The sequence below is a fragment of the Pundamilia nyererei genome, unplaced genomic scaffold, assembly GCF_000239375.1.
Source record: "Pundamilia nyererei isolate P.nyererei 1_Seehausen unplaced genomic scaffold, PunNye1.0 scaffold00007, whole genome shotgun sequence".
NCBI classification, from domain to species: Eukaryota; Metazoa; Chordata; class Actinopteri; order Cichliformes; family Cichlidae; genus Pundamilia; species Pundamilia nyererei.
Window position 1 is genome coordinate 422585 of NW_005187408.1, and position 19966 is coordinate 442550.

The 19966-nt window shown below is 41.4% G+C and overlaps 1 protein-coding gene across 1 annotated transcript in view; it reads right to left on the minus strand.

The window, feature by feature from the left end:
- The window catches only part of ofcc1 (orofacial cleft 1 candidate 1), a 76957-nt gene that overhangs the window by 3358 nt on the left and 53633 nt on the right, over positions 1-19966 (minus strand). The window contains exons 21-22 of the mRNA XM_005722433.1: positions 19746-19905; positions 2289-2489 (exon numbers count right to left, since the gene is read on the minus strand). Of these exons, the coding sequence (XP_005722490.1) occupies positions 2289-2489; positions 19746-19905 (361 nt within the window). The remainder of the gene's footprint in view (positions 1-2288; positions 2490-19745; positions 19906-19966) is intronic.

Below are 19966 nucleotides of genomic sequence, written 5' to 3' on the forward strand. Positions count from 1 at the left end.
TATATATAATTTGTGCTGTTCTCATCTCTTAGCAGCAGTCACCTTACATTTTAAAGCCATTTTGTATATAGGACCCGGCTGCAGTGTGTATATCACTGCCAGAATTACATAAAGCACTAATAAAATCAGCTCAAGTGTTCTTCCAAGTGCTGGGGATGCCCTTTGGAGATTCTTAGATCTTGCCCTATACATAAAACCAGTCTATATATCCAGGGGATTAGTTTTGCATATGTAAAGAGGGGATCTGTTCTGAAAAGCAAAAGGAAGCGACAAAGTACTCTATTGGCGACTCCGCACATCGGCACTATCATACCCACCACTGGCGGGTGAAAGAGGATGCCATCAGCATGTCTTGCTGCTGGGGGTCCTTTGCCTGTGAAGTTGCAAGGAACAGACAGCAATACCCACGGGACATTGTGTGTGTGTGTGTGTGTGTGTGTGCGTAAGAGAGAGAGAAAAGGGATCAACAGAAAGATTATGAACAGCATGTGTGTGTGTCTGTGCATGAGTGCGAGCCTGTTTTCCTGTTTTTCTGTGACACCTATCTTTCACTTACGGTGGCTTCTCTGACACTTCCTGCACTGTTTAAAGAATAGCATGTTGCCAGGTTGGGAAGGAATTCTGTTTCTCTGAGTGAGCTAAGGCTGTGTCTGCCAAGGTTATTGGTGTAGTAAATTTGTGTGTTTATGCGAAGGGAGAGCGCTGAAGGTTTTGTGTGAACACTATAACTTATTTTTTTCACAGACAGAAAGGATATGTGAGTCGGTGTGTGCGCGGTTTTGTTGTTTGAAAAATCCTCCCAGATGTCTCATCTGCTATGCACAGGTCTAGAGGCTACGCACACACAAACAGACAGACAGTGTGACACCAGTAATAGATATACCATGCCATGTGTTTATTCACATAAGCGCTCCATCATTCAAATTATGATTGAGAGCTATTAGCGCACAACAGAGCCTCAGAGCTAATTGTTAGTGCGTATGACACCCTCTATCCTCACTCTGTTGACATTCAAAATATTAATTTTGTTGGGACGATCCAGGTTGTGAGGGGAGTGACAGAATGATTGAGGAAAGGAAAACATTCTTGCCACAGCAGCAGTCGTTAGGAAGTCCTACTTTTAATTAGGCAACAAGCTATGAATCAGCCGGTTACTCTGGCCTGTCTCTCTTACAAGTGCTTAGAGGACAGCAATCAATATTTTCCAATGTCACCGTGAGTCGTGACTTAAACCGATGTCCGGGACTTTATACAGAGCAGATCTTTGCACCCCAAAAATTCTAAATGATTGTTACCCACACACACGGAGACAGAGGAAATTGTTTTGTTGGCTAAATTTCGGCTTGTAGTTACGCTCACATGTTGAACTCAGTCATGATTTGTTTCTCAAGGCAAATCCTGTCATTTTCTGTTTGAAAAGAAGAAAGAATTTCAAATCTGCTTTAGCCCAAGGATAACAACAAAAAGAAAAGAATCATAGTTATTCACCCTTTCAGGCCACAGAGCTGTACTGTTGCCTCTCATTGTGCTGAAAGTAGAATAAAGAAATAGTTGCTGCATCCACTTCTGTCCTTTCCCATTCTTACTCTATTCAGAGGGAATAAACCAAGTGATGCAAGGGCCAGTGAAACAATCACACCCTCTGTCTTCTTCTTGCTCTCTCTTGGCCTCTTCCTTTAATTTCAACGTCAGTAAGTATTAAAAGAAAGAGTGAGGGAATGAGATAAAACAAGCTAAAATGGTCTCAAACTGAATAAATATACAGATAAGCTTTATTAATATGATCTACATTAACAGATTTCTCTTTTAGTATGACGTAAATCCCAGCAACTCCACATCAAATCAAACACCCGTTGTCATGACGCCTTGTGAATAGGGGAGCAGCCAAAGGTAGCTTTTTGTTTATTTACTGCTGATCTGAATGTAGATGAAGCAAAAAGCTTCAATTTTCAGGGAATACACAACTCTGTTTTTTTTAAATGATACAATTGTCTCATGTTTTGTCATTTGTACACCATCTGAAATTCTATCGCATTAGACCTTTAATTTGAATTGAAGTAAATCTTTGAACAAACAGGACAGAGCAACAGAAGAGGGAGCCCTGTTTCAGGTTTTAAAGGCATATAAATTCAGCTCCAGTATAGATCACTATACAGTTTCATTTTGGAGCAAAGCAGGAAGCAACGTCTTCCAACAACAGACTCTTTTTTTCCTTCTTGTTTCACATTTGCATAAATTGGACATGCAAATAAATTAAGACTTCAGTGTCATCTCCATTGATATCTCACCTCTATGATGGCTCCATCTGACTGTCGAAGAAAGTGCCTGTATATTTGTTTAAGCCCGCTGAGGTGCAGTGTGTAGACTGCCACGTGGGTGCTGGTCTCACCCTCTGGCATGTGCGCGCCATCCCTATGGGACTCATCGCTGGGCGCTGCAGAGTCTGACACGGGGTCCTCCGTTGTTAAGATATAGTCATACACGGCCACCTTTGAGAGGGAGATAAGAACATAAAGGCCAGCTAACAGCAGGAACACATGAGAAGATATAAAAAACAAAACAAATATGAATGCCGTTGTGTTAAACAGGAGCTAACAGAGTGCATGAGTACCACGTGGCATGTAAAGAGACCAGTTGTTTCTCTGTGTGTCCATATGCACATATTAGGGATTACACACCTGTAATGTGCTGCCCTTCCCTATTAGGGTGAGGCATGGGGAGCAAGCGGCACGTGTAACATGTTATGTAGGTCATGTAACTTGAAGTCATCCATGTGTGAAGATCATGGAAGCTCTCTTCCTCTCCGAGAGTGTCTGCTGGTAAAGTCTCGAACGTGTAATGGTCACAGATTGTATACGTCACTTCAACTGAAAGACCAGGTAGTAAAGCCACGAGCACCGCCCACCTAAATCTGGCTCACAGAGAGTCTTTAAATCAACTTTTTTCTTTCATATTCATAAACTGCGACTGTGACATTGCTGAATCAGTGACGCACTCTTTCTCTGCCTGTGTGTACGTGACTGTACTTAAAGACATAATTTAAAGTCTAGCTCACAGCTACCGACCCAAAACAGTGAACATTACACACACGTAAACTGAGCCACACACAGAGAGTCAAAAGAAGGAGGAAGTTTTTCAAGGTGACCCTCTAATTGGCGGCATAATTATGATTCGTCTAAAAATACGGGAAAAAAGGCAAACTCATTCAGAGGGCCGTGAGTGGCAGGGTCAAGCTGAAGGAGAAGTTTAATTTGGCGGTGTATCGATGTCACCTCAGACTTGGAAACGGTTAGCCAAACACAACTCTAGGCGCTTCACTGAGAAAACAGTGGGAGCTATTACCCCTCTTGTAATTAGAAGCCTAGTATAAACTGCAAAGCACACGACCCAAAGAGTGGAAAAAGACCTCAGAGTCGAAATGTCAATGGGTTATGAGTGCAGAAAATAAGACTAGCTAAAAACACTCAAAGAAGATGTGTGTGTGTATTGGGTGTGTATGCTAGGATGGATCTCTTCGATGCTAATTCAGATGCTCATTTGTGGAATCCCCTCAGCTGCCTTGCCTCCAGCCTGGCCTCGGCCCACACGAGAGGGAAACTGATTACCTGGATTTCTTTTGTGTTTAGCGCCCCTGCAAGGCAGCAATCAGTCTGTTTCGATAAGATGTTTACATCGATGTTGATATTCAGATTTTTATTGTTTTCATCTCTCTCTGAGTAAAAGCTACGTAGATCTCTTCCAATACCATGGTTCTCAGCGAGGTCAGGCTGCATTTTTAAGGTCATTCATTAGTCTTAAAAAACGGCTAAGAAAGCATCTTTTCCTCCTTTACTGGCCACAGGAAGTGTGCCTATGACTCAATTATGGCCCCTTTCCAGGATGTTTTAATCCAAGCTGTACAGTGGCGATAGAAACACCATGAATTCTGCCTCTGTGCTCTCAGTCACTTTGGTTAAACGCACCTGCTTGAATTCCCCCGGTATGGTGTGCTGCGTGTCTGTATTTTGGCTTGCATGAAAATGGATTTTTATTTATTTTTTTAAATGTTTGCCATGCCACCATCCTATGCTAATTAGCACGTGAAATCCAGTTGACAAGACGAGACAAAAGCTTGAAAAGGTGTTTGTGTGTTCGGTTTGGGTGATGCCATTTCATGCAATGCACCATGGCTCTCAAGAAGCATCATTGCTAAGACACAAAAAGGAAAGAGCATTAGAGGGCCTGTCTGCTCGACACTACTCTGTTCTGGTCTGTTGTGTTGTGTTATGGTGCTAGCCTGGCTTCTAGCCCTAGCTTGAGTGCTCCCTCCACTCCACCATTGTTCCATTTGATAGCACTAAGTGACTGATTTAGGTTCAATGCCTGCATGGAGCAGACAGGCCAGCTGTGGGTTAAGCAGATAGCATTCAAGTGAGCTAACCCAATTCAAACCCAATCAAGCCAGGATTTATCGTTGGGGTCTGTATTTAGAAATCTGATAGAGTCTGCATCAGTCCCTTGACTTGTATCAGGAGAGATGGGCCTTATTTCTTTTAGCGGAGGACTATAAACGGCAAACCATGTTTTCCAGCAGGGACATAAATTTCAGGATTTGTAGACATTACCGCAAATGCACATTGGGAATGGGAGGGAGGAGCAGGGGCACAGGAAGTGGGGATGGCACAGCTGCAGACGTGGCTCCATGGTTCGCAAATATAGTCTGTCTGTCTTTCTGGGAGAAGATGTGATTTCACACCTAGCGAATCATACCATACCACATATGAATGCAGAAGAAAAGCCATCAGTCTTTAAATACAAGCGCCTGTGGAAAGGTTCTCTTTAAAAAAAAAAATCCAGTGTGACTTGTGATAAAATTTGACTGACCTGACAGTCATTTTTATTCAAGTGCGTGTGCAAATATAAAGTCTAGCAACAGATGGATTTGGATTACCTGTCACCGACAGCATGACGCTTTGTTGCTTTTTTAGTCTGAGGGCAAACAAAATAAAAAATAAACTGCGATCGGAGGCATCTATGGCTCAGAGATAAAAGTATAAATGCACTTCATTCTAAAAGGGTATTCTTTTGTGTTATATTTTAAGAGCGACCCATATTTATACCTAAAATAGGACTTGAACTTGCAAATAACAGCTAAAAAGAGGGCAGACGGAGAGACGCAGTTCCACTGGGTGACACATTTCTCTGGTAATGTGTGTCTGGGAAAGGTACAGTGTATTTTATTTGTTTGTCTTACATGGCCTTCCCCATCATACACATATACATGTGACATCTTGCTCCATTTTGTGGCATGACACATGTAAACACCATGTCTAGATTTGATTGTTATGAAAAAAAAAAACCTGTCATGTCGCTCCTGACAATCAAAACAGTTCCCAAATGTAACCCTGTAACCTTGTAATGAACTGATCAAAACACTGTGTCAGAGCAGGGACTAATCACGGGGCCTCAAGAGCAAGTTAAAAATCTCCCACGAATGTGGAAATCCACTATTTTCCAAGTGAGTTAATTACATGTATTAGATATTAAAATGTTATTTTTAAAATGATGGGTTTACTATACTAAACTGCACAAACTTGTTTATACTTATGCTGTATGATGTACTTGTGCAGCCAGAGTGTGTGTGTACGTTTGCAACTAAAGGGAGGAGGAAAGGAGAACTTTCAATGAGCACACAAGCTGAGCTGGGCTGGCTACTGTCCAGAACAGGAGCCTAAGGCATGGGCACAAACAGGCTTGTCAGTCCCCCTGATCCCTTAATGATTGATCCAAACTAGATAGCCATCATTACCATTCATGCACTCTCTCTTCTCCAGACCTTACTACCTTCGCCTAATTTTACCTCCCATTTGCACGTTTCCATGGACTAATTAAACATTTCCCTCCTCTCTTGCTCTCTCTGTCTCCCTACCTCTTTCTGTCTCACTCTGTGTCCAGTGGTATGAAAAATAATGCAGCACATTTTTGGCACGTTATTATGTATGAAATGTGAGGGGCATAATGTATTCCAGCCGGTTGGAGTTCTCTTAGACTCGTCTTGCTTGCATCGCCTTGCTTTACAGCCAGTGTGAATGCTATACCTCCCATTTCTGCTTCCCTTCTTAAAAGCTGCTGACCTTGCCTCCGTCCCGCCCGTCACCAACTCACGCCTACTCCGCAAGGGCTGGGGTTTTCTCCACTGCCGTGATCCTTTTGGTTTGTAGTTCTGTCCCACTTGGCTTTAATTTACAGTGGGAAAATAATTAGAATCTCACTTTTGCAAAGAATGGAGTGAAAATGTAAACAATGCTTCCCTGCGGGTGGGTGCTTCATCACTTTGACAGGTGCATTTGAATTTGCCTGGGTGGCGGACAGGCTTGGTTATTTATGTGTCAGTCGCACATGGAAGCCCCGGCTGCGGCTGCAGTTGGGACTCAGACTAGGGACGAGATTGAAACTCAGTGGAGAGGGTGATACGGGGTTTGGATTTTGGGAGACTACAGAGGATGTTGCTGGTTCTGGACCCGGTGCTCAGAACGGTGCTGTGGCTCCTGGCGTTTTTGCACATCTTGCCAACCAAAGCAGTTACAGCACCGGTGCCCAACCTAGCACCGCTTCCATGAACTGTCACCACAAAAAGACTGCTGCCCAGCAATTCTGTTTGCATCCAACAAGTTTGCTTGGTCCAAATTCAGATCCACAGTCGTCAGTGGTTTGGGGATTACTGCAAGAAATTAATCAAAGAGTTGCAGATTCAGTCTGCAGATTCCACCCACCATGATTTTTTTTTACCATGTAAATTACCTCAAAAATATGCTGTCTAATATTTGTAATATTTGATTCTAAACCTGCTCGATCCATGCTGCTTCTTATAAGGTAGAAAGGCAGCAACAGCGCTGGCACCAAATCAGTGGGAAAGAAGTGTAGAAGAGAGGAGAGAAATATGGGAGTGAATCTGGATATATGGAGGAGATTTAAGGCTATAGTGGTAAGAGAACCAGTAATGGGGAGAGTAGTACGACCTATGTTGGATTAAAGAGACTGATGTATGTCTGGGACTGTGTGTATGGATTACTGCTTTAATTTGCCCTATAGAGGTTTAGAAATAAAAAATAGAAGTCTGTGTACAGACTTGGTTTTGGGGTATCCTTAGCAAGTTACTCGGAGATTCTTACATAAGGAATATTTTGAGCACAAAGAAAGCTTTATGGAGTCACCTGGTTTTTAGCAGTCTTTCTGTAAATACATTTTACGCTGTGAACCAGATCAGAGTCATGTTGGCTGGAAATGCTGAACTGTGATATGATCCAAAAGGAAACATTTTAAGTGTTTCAGCAGATCCAGTGAAGCTTCATCTGGATCACTGCATTGCATTAAGTTTACGAAGTAGACTTTGTGTCATAGATAGATAGATCGATTATTTAGTGGTATTGAACATAGGTACTTACATTAAAGCGATATTTTGTTTTCACATTTTCACTGTACATTGAATTAGTGCTCATTGGTATTACCATTTAATACAAATTCATCCGTATACTTTAGAACAAAAGGCAATCACATCTAAGGCAGTAAATGCAGTGGGTTAGCACAGACAGATCTGAAAGAAGCATCAGTGATTATTGCCAAGTGAGAAAAGAGGTAGACATGGTTGCCTCTTTTGTCCACATGTACACACAAACAAACACACACACACACACACACACACACATACATACAGAGAGAGAGGAGAGAAACAGTAACACTCATATAAATACTAACACACACATACGACCATGCTCACAGACAGACAAAGCCCCACACAGTAAGGCAACGCATGCGTGCATCTCCAGTGCCTGAGGGCGCTTAGGGCTATGCAGCAGGGAGTGGGGGGAGGCAGGGAGTAGTGGGTTGTGGGTTGATGGGGAGGAGGGTGTGTGTTGGGTGTGTGTGTGTGTGTGTGTACTGTGCATTGAGGCTCTCTAAGCTATAGAGGGTCAATCCCTCCTCTCCAACACCACCATCGTTTCTGTCAGAGCTGGCTTGGGTTCAAGGCCTGGTTGCTGAACACGGGGTTCATGTAACAGATACAGACAGAACGTAGAAACACAAACACACTGTCAACATGGACTCGTGGACACATGCACCACCAACATGTAATTATACATTGCATGGAGCACAACAATTTGAATTAATAAGTGCATATGCTGTGGTGCAGATGCACAGATGCATTGCACGTACGTCAGAGGCTAAATTGTACTAAAGCACAAGCTCATTCTCTGATATCACTTCATGCATTTATGAAAATAATGTTGGAAATGTTACTGGAAAATCAGTCACTTAACTCATTACATTATTTAAAAAGTAATCGCATTACTCATTACCCAGCAACAAAAGTCATGAATAACCTGTTGTTACTCGACACTGATCTGAAAGTTTACAAGAAAAACTTTGTTTTGCATCTTAAGGAATTTTGTCTTCAAGGTCACATTAGCCTTATTTCTCAGCAGGTACACTATAACTGTTAAAAATAAAAACTAGGTGACTCCCAGTCGATAGCATGAAACAGTTTGAATTTACTAGAATTGGCATTTGTCTTTTGGTAGAGGTGAACCACCATCCTGGAACAGCTAATAAAAGAGCTAATAGGCCAACCACAAATGTCAAAGTAACTATGGAGGCACTGAGATTAGCAAATGTAATATAACAACTGAATTTCAAATTGTAACCATGCATAGTTCCTGTTAAAGGAAAGAAAAAAATGCATCCACATTAGTGTAACATTTTTCTAAGTAACAAACTGCTGCACTCCACAGTGCATAGCAGCACATGAAGTTCGTCCAGCACACACACATCCAAAGCCAAGACACGCTACAGCACATTGCACATGGCTGGGAACAGACCAAACCATAAAGCATAAAAGACCACCGACATACATGCATGGATAAGCCAAGCAATGTCAGCCATTAGAATGGAAATAGATATGCTATTATTGCAAATTTAGCCAATATGTGGATGCTCAGCGGATATAATTGGAGCAGCTTGAAAATGGCATGGATGCACACTGTCTGCGTTGGGCCTGAGTTGGCTGAAGCAAAGGTCTGTGTCTGGTTAAACGCACCACTGGACAAGACAGGCCACCCATTCATATTTGCATGGAGGGACACACATACGTGCATGCGTATACACACACACACGCACAGTGACAAAATGACTGTTATGCTACAGTAGCTTCCACCCACCCTCCTCACATGGCTGTGCCCGTAAAGCAAAGATCACCGTCTGCATTTATTTCAACTTGAAGAATGATAGATTATAAGCAATAATACACTCCATCTAAAAGTAGCACAGGCTAAATTGGACTTCTAGAAAAGATAAACAAGCAAAAATGACTGTATTTACAGTCAGAATAAACCAAACGACTTTAAAAGAGATTATACAATGAGATAGCATCTCTGACTGCCTGAGATAATCCAGAAAATAAGATATGCATAATTCACCATTACTAATCTCCTTTGCAGAAAGCCTACTCTCAACCTACAGTAAACAACTCAGATAGCAGCCCATCTTTTTTTCTGCCACACCATGTCTGACTCACCCTGGGCCTTAGGGAGATCACTTTTTCCAGGTTTGTTCTGGAGAATATTGAAGTTTACTTGAAACTTTAACAAAAGATAAATAAGCCTGTGCCACATTTAAATGTTTCAATGTTTACAGATGACTCACAGTCACACGTTTCTGCAAGTAAAGGTGATTAAAGTTGATCGGAATCTTCATCAGTGTTGAAATAATGAATCCACCGGGGAAAGGCGAACACGTAAACCAGTATCCACGAGCATTAAGACTCTTAAGACCAGGATCTGAACTGCTCTTGATAAATCATGAGCTCACCTGATTATGATTTATGAAATGTTGCTGGTTTCTAAAATATTGATGATATGCTACTTTTTCCACACTCTTTTTTTCTGTATTTGAATTTCCATTGATCATGGGTTTTACTACAGTATTTCTCATGCATGATTCATTACTGCTTCACTTTCTTATAAAGAAACAGAATACACGCTCTCCTGCCAAGGAGCATAGTTTTCACTCTTACCTCCCATAAAACAGAAAATAAATTAGTTACCATTAGTTAAATGTATGAACCTTATCATACTTAAGAATACTGACAAGCAGGGTGAAATAGTAAAGTAGGCACTCGTTCTCTCTGTCAGGAATAAACTGTATTACTGTTATTACTGGAATAAGAAACCTCTCTCTCATAAAGACGCACAGCAGGCAGCAGCTAGTTTTCAACTGTTTTCTTATTATCCTTATTTTCACTAACAGAACTGATGATAAATGAAACTATAATCAAGTGTCAAACGTTTAGTAATTATTTTGTTTTGTCAACATTTGAACTCACTCACACACACACACACACACACACACACACACACACACACACACACACACACACACACACACACACACACACACACACACACACATGAATGCATTGGGGGCGACGCTACAACCCCAACCTCCAAGAAAGGTTTGTGTGTCATATTGGCTTCTGTCTTTATTGGCTCCTTATTAAATCCAAAATCAAATTTAAAATCTTTCTCCTCACATGCAAGTTCGTGAATTATCATTCCCCATCTTGTTTTAAAGATCTCATAGTAGAGTATCGTACTAACAGAGCACTTGGCTCTCAGACTACGGGCTTCCTTAAAGTATTTAAAAGCTGAATGGGAGGCAGAGTCGTCAGCTTTCAGGACCCTCCTCTGTGGAATCAGCTCAACAGCTCCCAACCAGTCACTACAGATGGCTGCTCCTCCATTAGCCTGGTTCTGCTGGAAGCTTCTTCCTGTTAAAATTGAGTTTTTCCTTTCCACTGTCGCCAAGTGCTCAAAGGAGGTCGTTTGATTTTTGGGGGTTTCTCTGTATTAATGTAGGGTCTCGACCTTACAATGTTGCTATATAACTTCAATTGAACTGAAATGAACTGATTGGGGTTCAGTATCTTGCCCAAAGATACTTTGTCATGCAGACTGTAGTATCTGGGGAACAAACCACTGACCTTCCGATTGGTAGATGGGTCTTGCTAGACTTTTCCAGCCACCCCCTACGGTCAGGACCATAACTTTATAACATTAAGTGTATCAAGTTCAAACTAATTGTGTCACCAATACTTTCCAACTTACTCATTTGGCATTTGTCGCATGGACTCCTCATGCTGGCCCTTTTGTGGTGGGAAAACACATTTCCGTGGAGGACGCATTTCAAAATGTCATGTTGAGTTCTTAAAATTTTAGGAGACCAGGCTTCGTATTAAGATGCTGCAGACAGATGCCAAAGTTGAGTATTGCCTTTGATATCCAGAATTTGACTTTGGAGTAGCTTCCACCTAATAAAGCCTCGAAGGCTGGAGGTGATAAGTATCCAAGCCAATAACCAAAATGAGAGCTGGGAATAAGTGGTAAGACTTCACACACATTCTCACTCAGACACACTATAGCTGCATGTGTACACACACGCACGAGCACACACACACACACACACACACCCTAAGTTGTCTCTTTAAGCTTATGAGGGGGGAAAAAATCTCCAAATGTGGTGAAAAAAAATCCAAATGTCTATCTCTCCTCTGGATGTCACGTGGGGCTGTTAAGACGCGACACCTGTCACAATCACCAGGACTTCTTCATCCCCTAAGGGCCACAGGAAGCGGCCAAGGTCAAACTCTTTAAAGGGGGAGTGAAGGGAGGAGAAGTAAGTAACGGCAGACAGTCGCAAAAAATCTGATCTGTCAAATTCAAGCCACAAAACCTCTGTGGAGCTAGAAGCTGTATACCTAAGCATGCATGTATGTTGAGTATGCATTACATACAACATCGCCCCAGTGTGTATGCAAAGTAAATCTGCCTGCAGGGTACTTGCCCTGTAACATTTCCTCAGCTGATATAATCAAATCTTTTCCTCCAATAATGGCATCTCACTGTGTCATTAATAAATGTTTGGTGAAACCACATTCTGCACCAGCTTCACAGATCCGAGCCAGGTGCTCTGGGTGGAAAACCTCTTTAACCGATGTAAAACGAGTCTTCCTAAATTTGTTCCATGGTTGAAAAGCTCTCGCTACAGTCTTTTTCTCACTTTCAAGAGTCCAATGTGTTGTCTTCTGTTTCACATTAGGGGATGGCAGTGCAGCAGAAAAAAAGGACTCTTTAGGACGTGGCCCGCTGGAGGAGGAAGAAGTCGAGGCTTGAAAGTGGCGAAAACCTGTTGTCAGTTTAACCTCTTCCAGCTGCCCATGTTTTGACAGCTGACATGCAAAGCTTCATATTATGAAGAAATTATAGGGAAAAGCTTTTCCTCACTAATGGTTTCATGAGAGTCAAGTGTCCAAAATATTCAAACTCAATGTTTCGAAACAACACCCGAGCATATTACCTAAATCCTTTTGGTTGACACAGAGGTTGAACATAATATAGGCTGCTAACCAAAGGCGCTTCCTTGTTTAGACTCCTCTTTTTCCCCTCTCACATTCCATCTCTTTGAAAGAAAAGCCTGCCCAGGCCCAGGCATTGGTAGATAATGACATCCTCTCCCTGGATTAATTGTAAGGGACACATTAAGCAATGGAGCTGACACTCCCTGTAATTAAACTGTTCACACCGACGAGTTCATACTGGAACACTTTCTCCTTTCTCTTGCTATCTAATGTTGGAACTGTGCGCCTGTTTAGGAATGCAGGTTGACTATAAGAAAAGGAAGTGTGTGGTGAAATTTAAACCCAAATAAGATAAGGTTTGTGCTTTTTAACCCTCTTTATGAGCCTGCAATGATCTCACTACATTTAAAAGTAGTCAGCTCATTTTACTGAAGATATTCTGTATTTGTGTCCATAAAATCTTGCGTGCGAATTGGAAAAGAGGTGAATGTGTTTGATCTTTATCAGTTTTTTCCCCCCTCGCTCTTCTTTTTTAACCACTGTGCACCACTTTCACACATTACTGCTCAGCAAAGTCCATGACCTTTTCAGGAACACAGGCATGTAGCCTTTGCAGTCATATCTCATATTGCGCTCCCTAATGCTCCGACTGTGGATGCTGTGCTTGCTGCTGTGTCGCTCCTGTCCTTGCCTGTCTGCTCGCTATCGCCTCGGGCCACTGGGGCCCTCAGCACTGTCCACTAAAAAAAGAAGAAACAAAAATCCACTGTAATTGAAGAAGTCTCTCTAATGTGACATGCACACGCAGGCAAGCAGAAAGGTTTGCATGCACACAGTCACACTTATAAATGTGCATGACAGTTTACACACATGCAGGCATACTGGGCCTACATGAACAGGTTTGCCTTCATACACACGCAACCAAGCAAATAAATGCACGCGTGCACACACACGTACACTTGCCCGCACACTGACCACATTGCTCTTTTGTAGAGCTTATTGGGGGTTGGGAGGACTATTTTGATCCCACGCACAAAGGCGCACACACACAGACACACACACACTACAGACCAGTAGTTGCCCTCTGACTCTAAAAACCCTTCCTGTGCCAGTGAACCACTCAGCTCTTCCTCTCCTCTCCCGGGGTTCCTGTGTTGCTGTTATGGGTTCCTTTTGAGGAGCTGAAGGTTCTATTGTTCTGTGACAGCGGTTCCTGTGTATCCTGTCACGGCCTACTGCTCCCTCTGTCTACCTTCCTCTCCAAAGCTTCTTTCTTTACATGAGTCTAGATTTGCATCTCAAGTGGCTCACACTCATTTAACTGTACTATTTGAACAAGCCCAAGATTGATGAGTACAAGTGCGCAGGCATGCACACTTGTAGTGTTTTGAGGACTGAATTGTATTTATTTAACTATGGGATTGAGATTTTTTTGATGCCTCTGAAAATAGAGAACGTGCATGTCCTCATAGCGATTGTATAGATTAGGCAGGTATGATATTTGTAGCCTGTATTATTTTGTCTGACTCCAGATGAACTTTTGCAAAGAGATTAAAGCTCAAAATCTATTTTTATCACTTGGTAATTGGTGCCAAAAGTGTGACCCTGACAGTCCTCCATGGTCAGGGGCTCACAACACACACAGGCTCTGGATTAAAATGGAGAACACACCTCATATGATTAACAGCCAGCCTCCCAGACACAAGTTATCATTACCACTCCAGTCTGTGCCGTTTGACTCTCAACAGGTTTACTCTCCACCAAGCGCACTGCTGTTGCAAAACACCTTGGGTGTTCCCAAACCCGCCTGCTGGTAACCCATTACCTAGACATACAGAGACAAACGGCACAAAGGTACGCAAATGTTGATGCAATCAGGTTGAGAAAACATCTCCAGGGCCATCATACAACCCCCTCTCTCCACTCTCTCCCTCCTTCCTCACTTCTTTTAATCTCTCCCTCCCTCCTTCAATTAATACAATGTCACCACCACCACTGGGAAACTTTCCTTTCGGTGAATTAACAGCAACGGGAAAGCTGGTGCTCTACTCTGTCACTGTCATAGCGGTAGCTCCGACAAAACAGTTTGCGTACCTGCTTAAGTATTACAGAAATTAACACCTCCCTTCCAGGTACAGTAATCAAGGGGGTGACGGGAGACAATTAATTAGGTCCATCTGCATCACTGCCTTTACATAATTAATGGGGCTCATTACTGCACCACTAGTAAGATGTGGAGCATGCAAGCCCTCTCACTAGCTGGGAGCATTACTGACGGCACAGAAAAAGTGAAGATTTTTGTTTATTTGAAATCACTGAAATGCGCCTCTAGTTGGCTAACCTGTGGTACTGATTGCCGTCTACCAGCAAAATATGTGAAGTTTTTATTCATTTATTCCACAGGTTTTAAAAACATCATCCTGAATCAGTCGTATATCAGGGCAAATCTGATAAACAAATGAAGAACATATGATGTTTTCTTTATGATTGTTGTTATCACAGGAAAAGGAAGATTGTATTTATCACACGATTAAATTAAAAGCTACATACTAGTATTTTACTCGCCCTCTTTGCTTAGTCAGTGGACCCTGCTGTTGACATCTTCACCTGAGGAATTTTTAAACCTTCAAGCAACTCAATGGAACAACTCGATGGATGAATCTTATAATATAAAGTTAATTGGTGAGAAAGTAAAAATGAGATTATGTTTTATGACCACCTTGTGAAAATTACAAGTTTGATAATAATAGGCCATTTGCAGGTTGGTTATTGAATGTGGATTCTTTTTTTATTGTTTCATTGCTTGGGGGACATAGAGCATTACAGAGATTTTGCTGAGCATGCTAACACCATCAAGAATCTACTTTTAGCCTAACTGATTACCTGCCTCTCATGTTCTACTTGGTTTAATTTTAGCCTTTAAAAAAAATTCTTTAAAAAGAAACAGTGGGGGGAAAAAATGGTATGACTTCATGTTGCACTTGGCAGGTCTGTTGTTTGGAGATTTTTGGAGAAATTGCCACCTGTTACAGGGCTAATTTTTATGCCCCTGAAGTTTATCTGGACTGTTTTTTACTTTGGGGTTTGGAGCACTGATCGGTGGCTCCATTATTAGCATTGCACAATCTGTAAAATCCTTGCTTCAAGGTGTTACATGGTAAGTCAGTTCATGATTTGTATGTGTTTAAAAATAATGGAGAAGTCTCAGCAATATAGCTTCTAGAACAGGTGCCGACATATAATAGAATCATACGTTTCAGAAATTTTTAAATGATTGTCTGTAGAAATCTCCAAAATAGAAAAATAGGTGGTTCTACAACTTTTAAGGAGTGGAGATGTAAGTATAAGCCTAACCTTTATTGCTTGAAAGGAAAAGAAAGTGGGGGTAAAGTGGAACCCATGCCTAGGCCAGAAACAGCTATTCACTGCTAATGTCGTAACGTGCTACAAACGAATGTGTTACTTTCATCCAATTACAGTTACAAATATTTAATTACAAAGGTTCTCAGTGATTTCAACAGTAGTTAGAGAGAAAAAAAGAAAACTTGCAGCTTGAAGGCTGAAGAAAACGGTGGCGCGGTCTAGATGCGGACATTACTTTTACTTGCACAAAAGGACGAGAGGTCAATGGTGAAGTGAAAAGAGCATCCAGGACAGAAACAGCTACATTACAGGTAGCAAAGAACAGGGACGCCACTTAATCTTGCCATATGAGGGCCAATAAAAGTATTGCGTTGGCACAGCAAAAACAGAATTTCAAATTTTATTTTGCTGTTGTCATATACCTGAAAAATATGGCAAAAAAGAGAGAACTCAAAACTCTGCTAATGCCCACAATGAAGACTCCGGCTCACCAATGTTCACCCATGCTAACCAACTCTGTGATGATACACTATGTGTAACATGCACATTTAAAGTGCACACATCATGCTTGATGACATGGCTAAAGACTAGATATAGCACCCTGTTTTTTTCCCATTATTATGAAGCCTCTTGTATTTCAGTGAGGGTTAAAGAGGCTTTCTTTTAGCAGGTGAGCTTCTGTGCTACATGACAGTTAGGCAGCCAGAATATGTGCAGTTACAAAACTTTCATATTTACACACTGTTTAACATGATTTTAGCCTAGATGGATACCAGCTAGCTGATTAGGAGGAATCATAATCAGCAGACTTGTTTCATGTATTTACTTAAGTATGGATGGGATGAGAAGTTTTCCCCGGGCTGAGAAGAATCTGGAGGTATATCCATGATGACGCTGACACTGTGTGAGCACTGAGCAACACCCGCCCTTTTGCACATGGACCACACAAAGGTCAAGTGTGTGGTGGTGACTGTCTGATGAATGCATTGCCTGCTTTCCAGGGGGGGGAGAGGGAAAAAGGGGAAGTGGCTTTTCAAAGGTGACCACATTTCAGTAGAGGTGCAAAAAATAAATAAATAAAAAGCAATAATCGTTCTTTTCCCTTTTAAGGCCAAGCTTCTTTCAGCTTTGGTCCAGTCTCAACACCTCTACAGGGTTAGAAGAGGATCTAAGACTATAAAAATATTCAAAAGTGCCAGAGTTAGTTAAAAGAAACATGGGCTATTTGCAGATCCCGATAGCCCGAGATTGGATTTGTTCAAAATATCTCACTCTATCTTTTTCAATAACGTTTTAAATTTGGTTACAAACTCTTGATGCTCCTATGGGTACCTTGTTTTTCCTTCCCCTCATCCCTCCTTTTTCTCGCTCAGCTAATGAAGGTCTCGTAGCCCACTGTTATTAAAATTACGCCCTTGCCTCTGATATTAATTGGGTCCATAATAAGGAATGCGTCAGATTCATTATTTAATTGCAAGGGCACATTTGGAATACAGTTTCTGAAATGTATTTTTAATGAAAAACACTACATCCTGACCTAATCATATCAACCTTATTCTATCTAATTAAGGATGCAAAAAATCATTAGAGTTGCAAAATATTAGTTTCAGCTCTTTTGGGCTGCTCCTTTGCTCGCTTTCATGAATATATTTTTTCCCTGTCTATGATAAATAGTTAATGAGGGAAAAATGACAAAAATTTGCATGTAGTCAAATTAGTCTAATAGGGATATGTCTTTGCTGAGTTAGGAAAGTGACCCTTTTCATAGGAGAAACTGTTACAATAATTATGAAATAATGGTAAGGCCCATCTTATTTTGATGAAAAATGGTCTGCTTGAATAATGTAAAAATGTTAAAATGCAATAACCCTAAATTTTCATCAGACCAGAGAACGTGTTAACGTGTTAGCATTTTATCAGTTTAATAACATCAAATTAGGTATAATATGAAGTATGCTGTAATTGTTACCATGGAGGGGGATATGCAGTAATGCAAAGATGATTTAGCAGTGCACCACAGCAAGAGGCCATCAGCTGCTAAATGAGGCATTTTCTTAATCACAAACTTTGGGGATGTAATTTCTTTTAAAGTCTCCAAACAACGGAAGGCTCAATTTTCTTCCAATAAACAGGTCCATCACCATCCCATTAATGGCGGTGTAGTCACCTCTCAGAACAGGGGTTGCATTTCATTAAGGCATGAAGACCAATAAACAACAACAACAAAAAAGACTTTAGAAAAAGAATAGCATTTACACGATTACAATTATACTATCTGGTTTAGCAATGTAGTGTAAAACCATTTAAAAAGTGTATTTTTTAGGTCCTGCTGATGCAAAATGCATTCCTCTGTTTCTCTCACTTTTGTAGCTGAGTTTTTGTACAATTTTCTATCAAGAAGAATCCAGCTTTTCAAAGGTACCGTATCCATTCCCCTGTGTCTGGCACGTCACAATCGACATAATTAAATACTTTGTTTAGGAAAACAAGATTTTGCATACTGTTTTGTCTTCATGGCTCCTGCTTCCTGTTGCACGCCCTGTCTTTTGTTTCAAAATAAAGTGTAACTACAGATTAAAAAAACCCCAACAAAGCATTGCATCATTGAGAGGAAGACACAAGTTCTAATGCCATGTTGACACAATCGGCAACAAGCTCACTTTGTTGCATCGTTCACCGCTGAAGTTTTGTTCCGTCTCTGCCTGTGGGGCTCTGTTGGTTGCTGCTTCACCCTGTTATTACTGCCCTGAAGAAATTCAGGAATGTTTAACTTTGCTTTATCATATGTCACACCTGTCACACGGTGACAAGTGTCAGGTATGAGATAGCAGCTTCATGTTGCCTTTTTCATTGAAATGAAATTCGCTTTTCCACAGCGCTGTGAACGCAACATAATGAATGCAGTCCTGCTTGTAGTGTAAACTTTGTTACGACACGGTTTGACGCGACTTTGATGTGTAGTCGTTCAGATATTAACTGCTACAACCCTCAAAAACTACATTTTGGTTTGGCCCACTCTGTTTTAGTTCTACAATTAGACAAAATAATGCATCACTTCCTAATGCGCAGACCATCTTTCACCACAGTCCACTGCAGCCTCTCATCCCGTTGCCTCACATACTTATTTGAGAAAAGAGCAAGGGAGTTAATGAACATGGAGAACATGTAGCGAGCAGTGTGCTACTAAAATACCCTACAGAATAAATTAAAGGGGGCTGCAGTTTGATCGCTGCATTCTATTTCCCTTATCTCAACAAGTCACATTTTCAATCACTATGCAAAGATTTTACATCAGGGATAGGCTTTGTGCTAATACACTGCCCTCTCCTGTGCCACCATCATCGACCTACACGGGGCTGGGCCACATGCGTCATCCTCTTCCCCCGTGATAGTAATTTCATGGGGACAAGCATTTATTTCAGCTGCCTTAGATGATTTCGAAATGTCCGCAATAAGGGAATGCCCACTATATCTCACACACGCATTCCACTGTGTGTGTTGATTGAGCAGTCTCTCTTTAATGAAATATCTTCGAAAATTGGTTTCCACAGACTAATCAGGCTGCCTGTTAGCTGAGTTTCTGTTTTGGTAATTATCTTGTACTAATTAGAACGGAGCTAAAGACCTCTGAGATGAATTCTCAGCTTTCTCAAATGTAACTAAAGAAAATTTAATGATATAAAATGAACCTATTCTATACATCCTCTCGGATGTAATATCTCCTTTAAAGTGACCAGTGAATGCTAACCCTGTGTTATCTTGGCTGCCTTTAAATGCTTCTGTTAGTGCCTCACTGATCTCACCCAGCTCAGCACTTTCATTGAGCACCTGCACCACGGCAGAAGACCTTATTGGTTACAAACACCACAGTTAATTCCTCCCCTTTGACCAGGTTAATTGAAAAGACTAGTATCATTAGCCCAACAGGTCACTATTGGTTTAATTACAATGCAATTTATTTAGAAACAGCAAAGGAGACCAATAATGTATCTACCTTGCGCCTCTCTCCATTGAACCCTCTCCACTGCTCTGCTTTCTTGACAATGTAGCTCAGTTCCTGATTGGACAGCTCAAGGTCTTGAGGCAGGAAGAATACCCCCTCCTTGGCGGTGAGTCGCTGAAAGACATCCAGCATGCGACCATCATTGTGGAGTCTGGAAGGTGTGTGGTGAGAAAAAAGAAAAGATTCAGAAATGTAAGACGGCGCAACAAAAG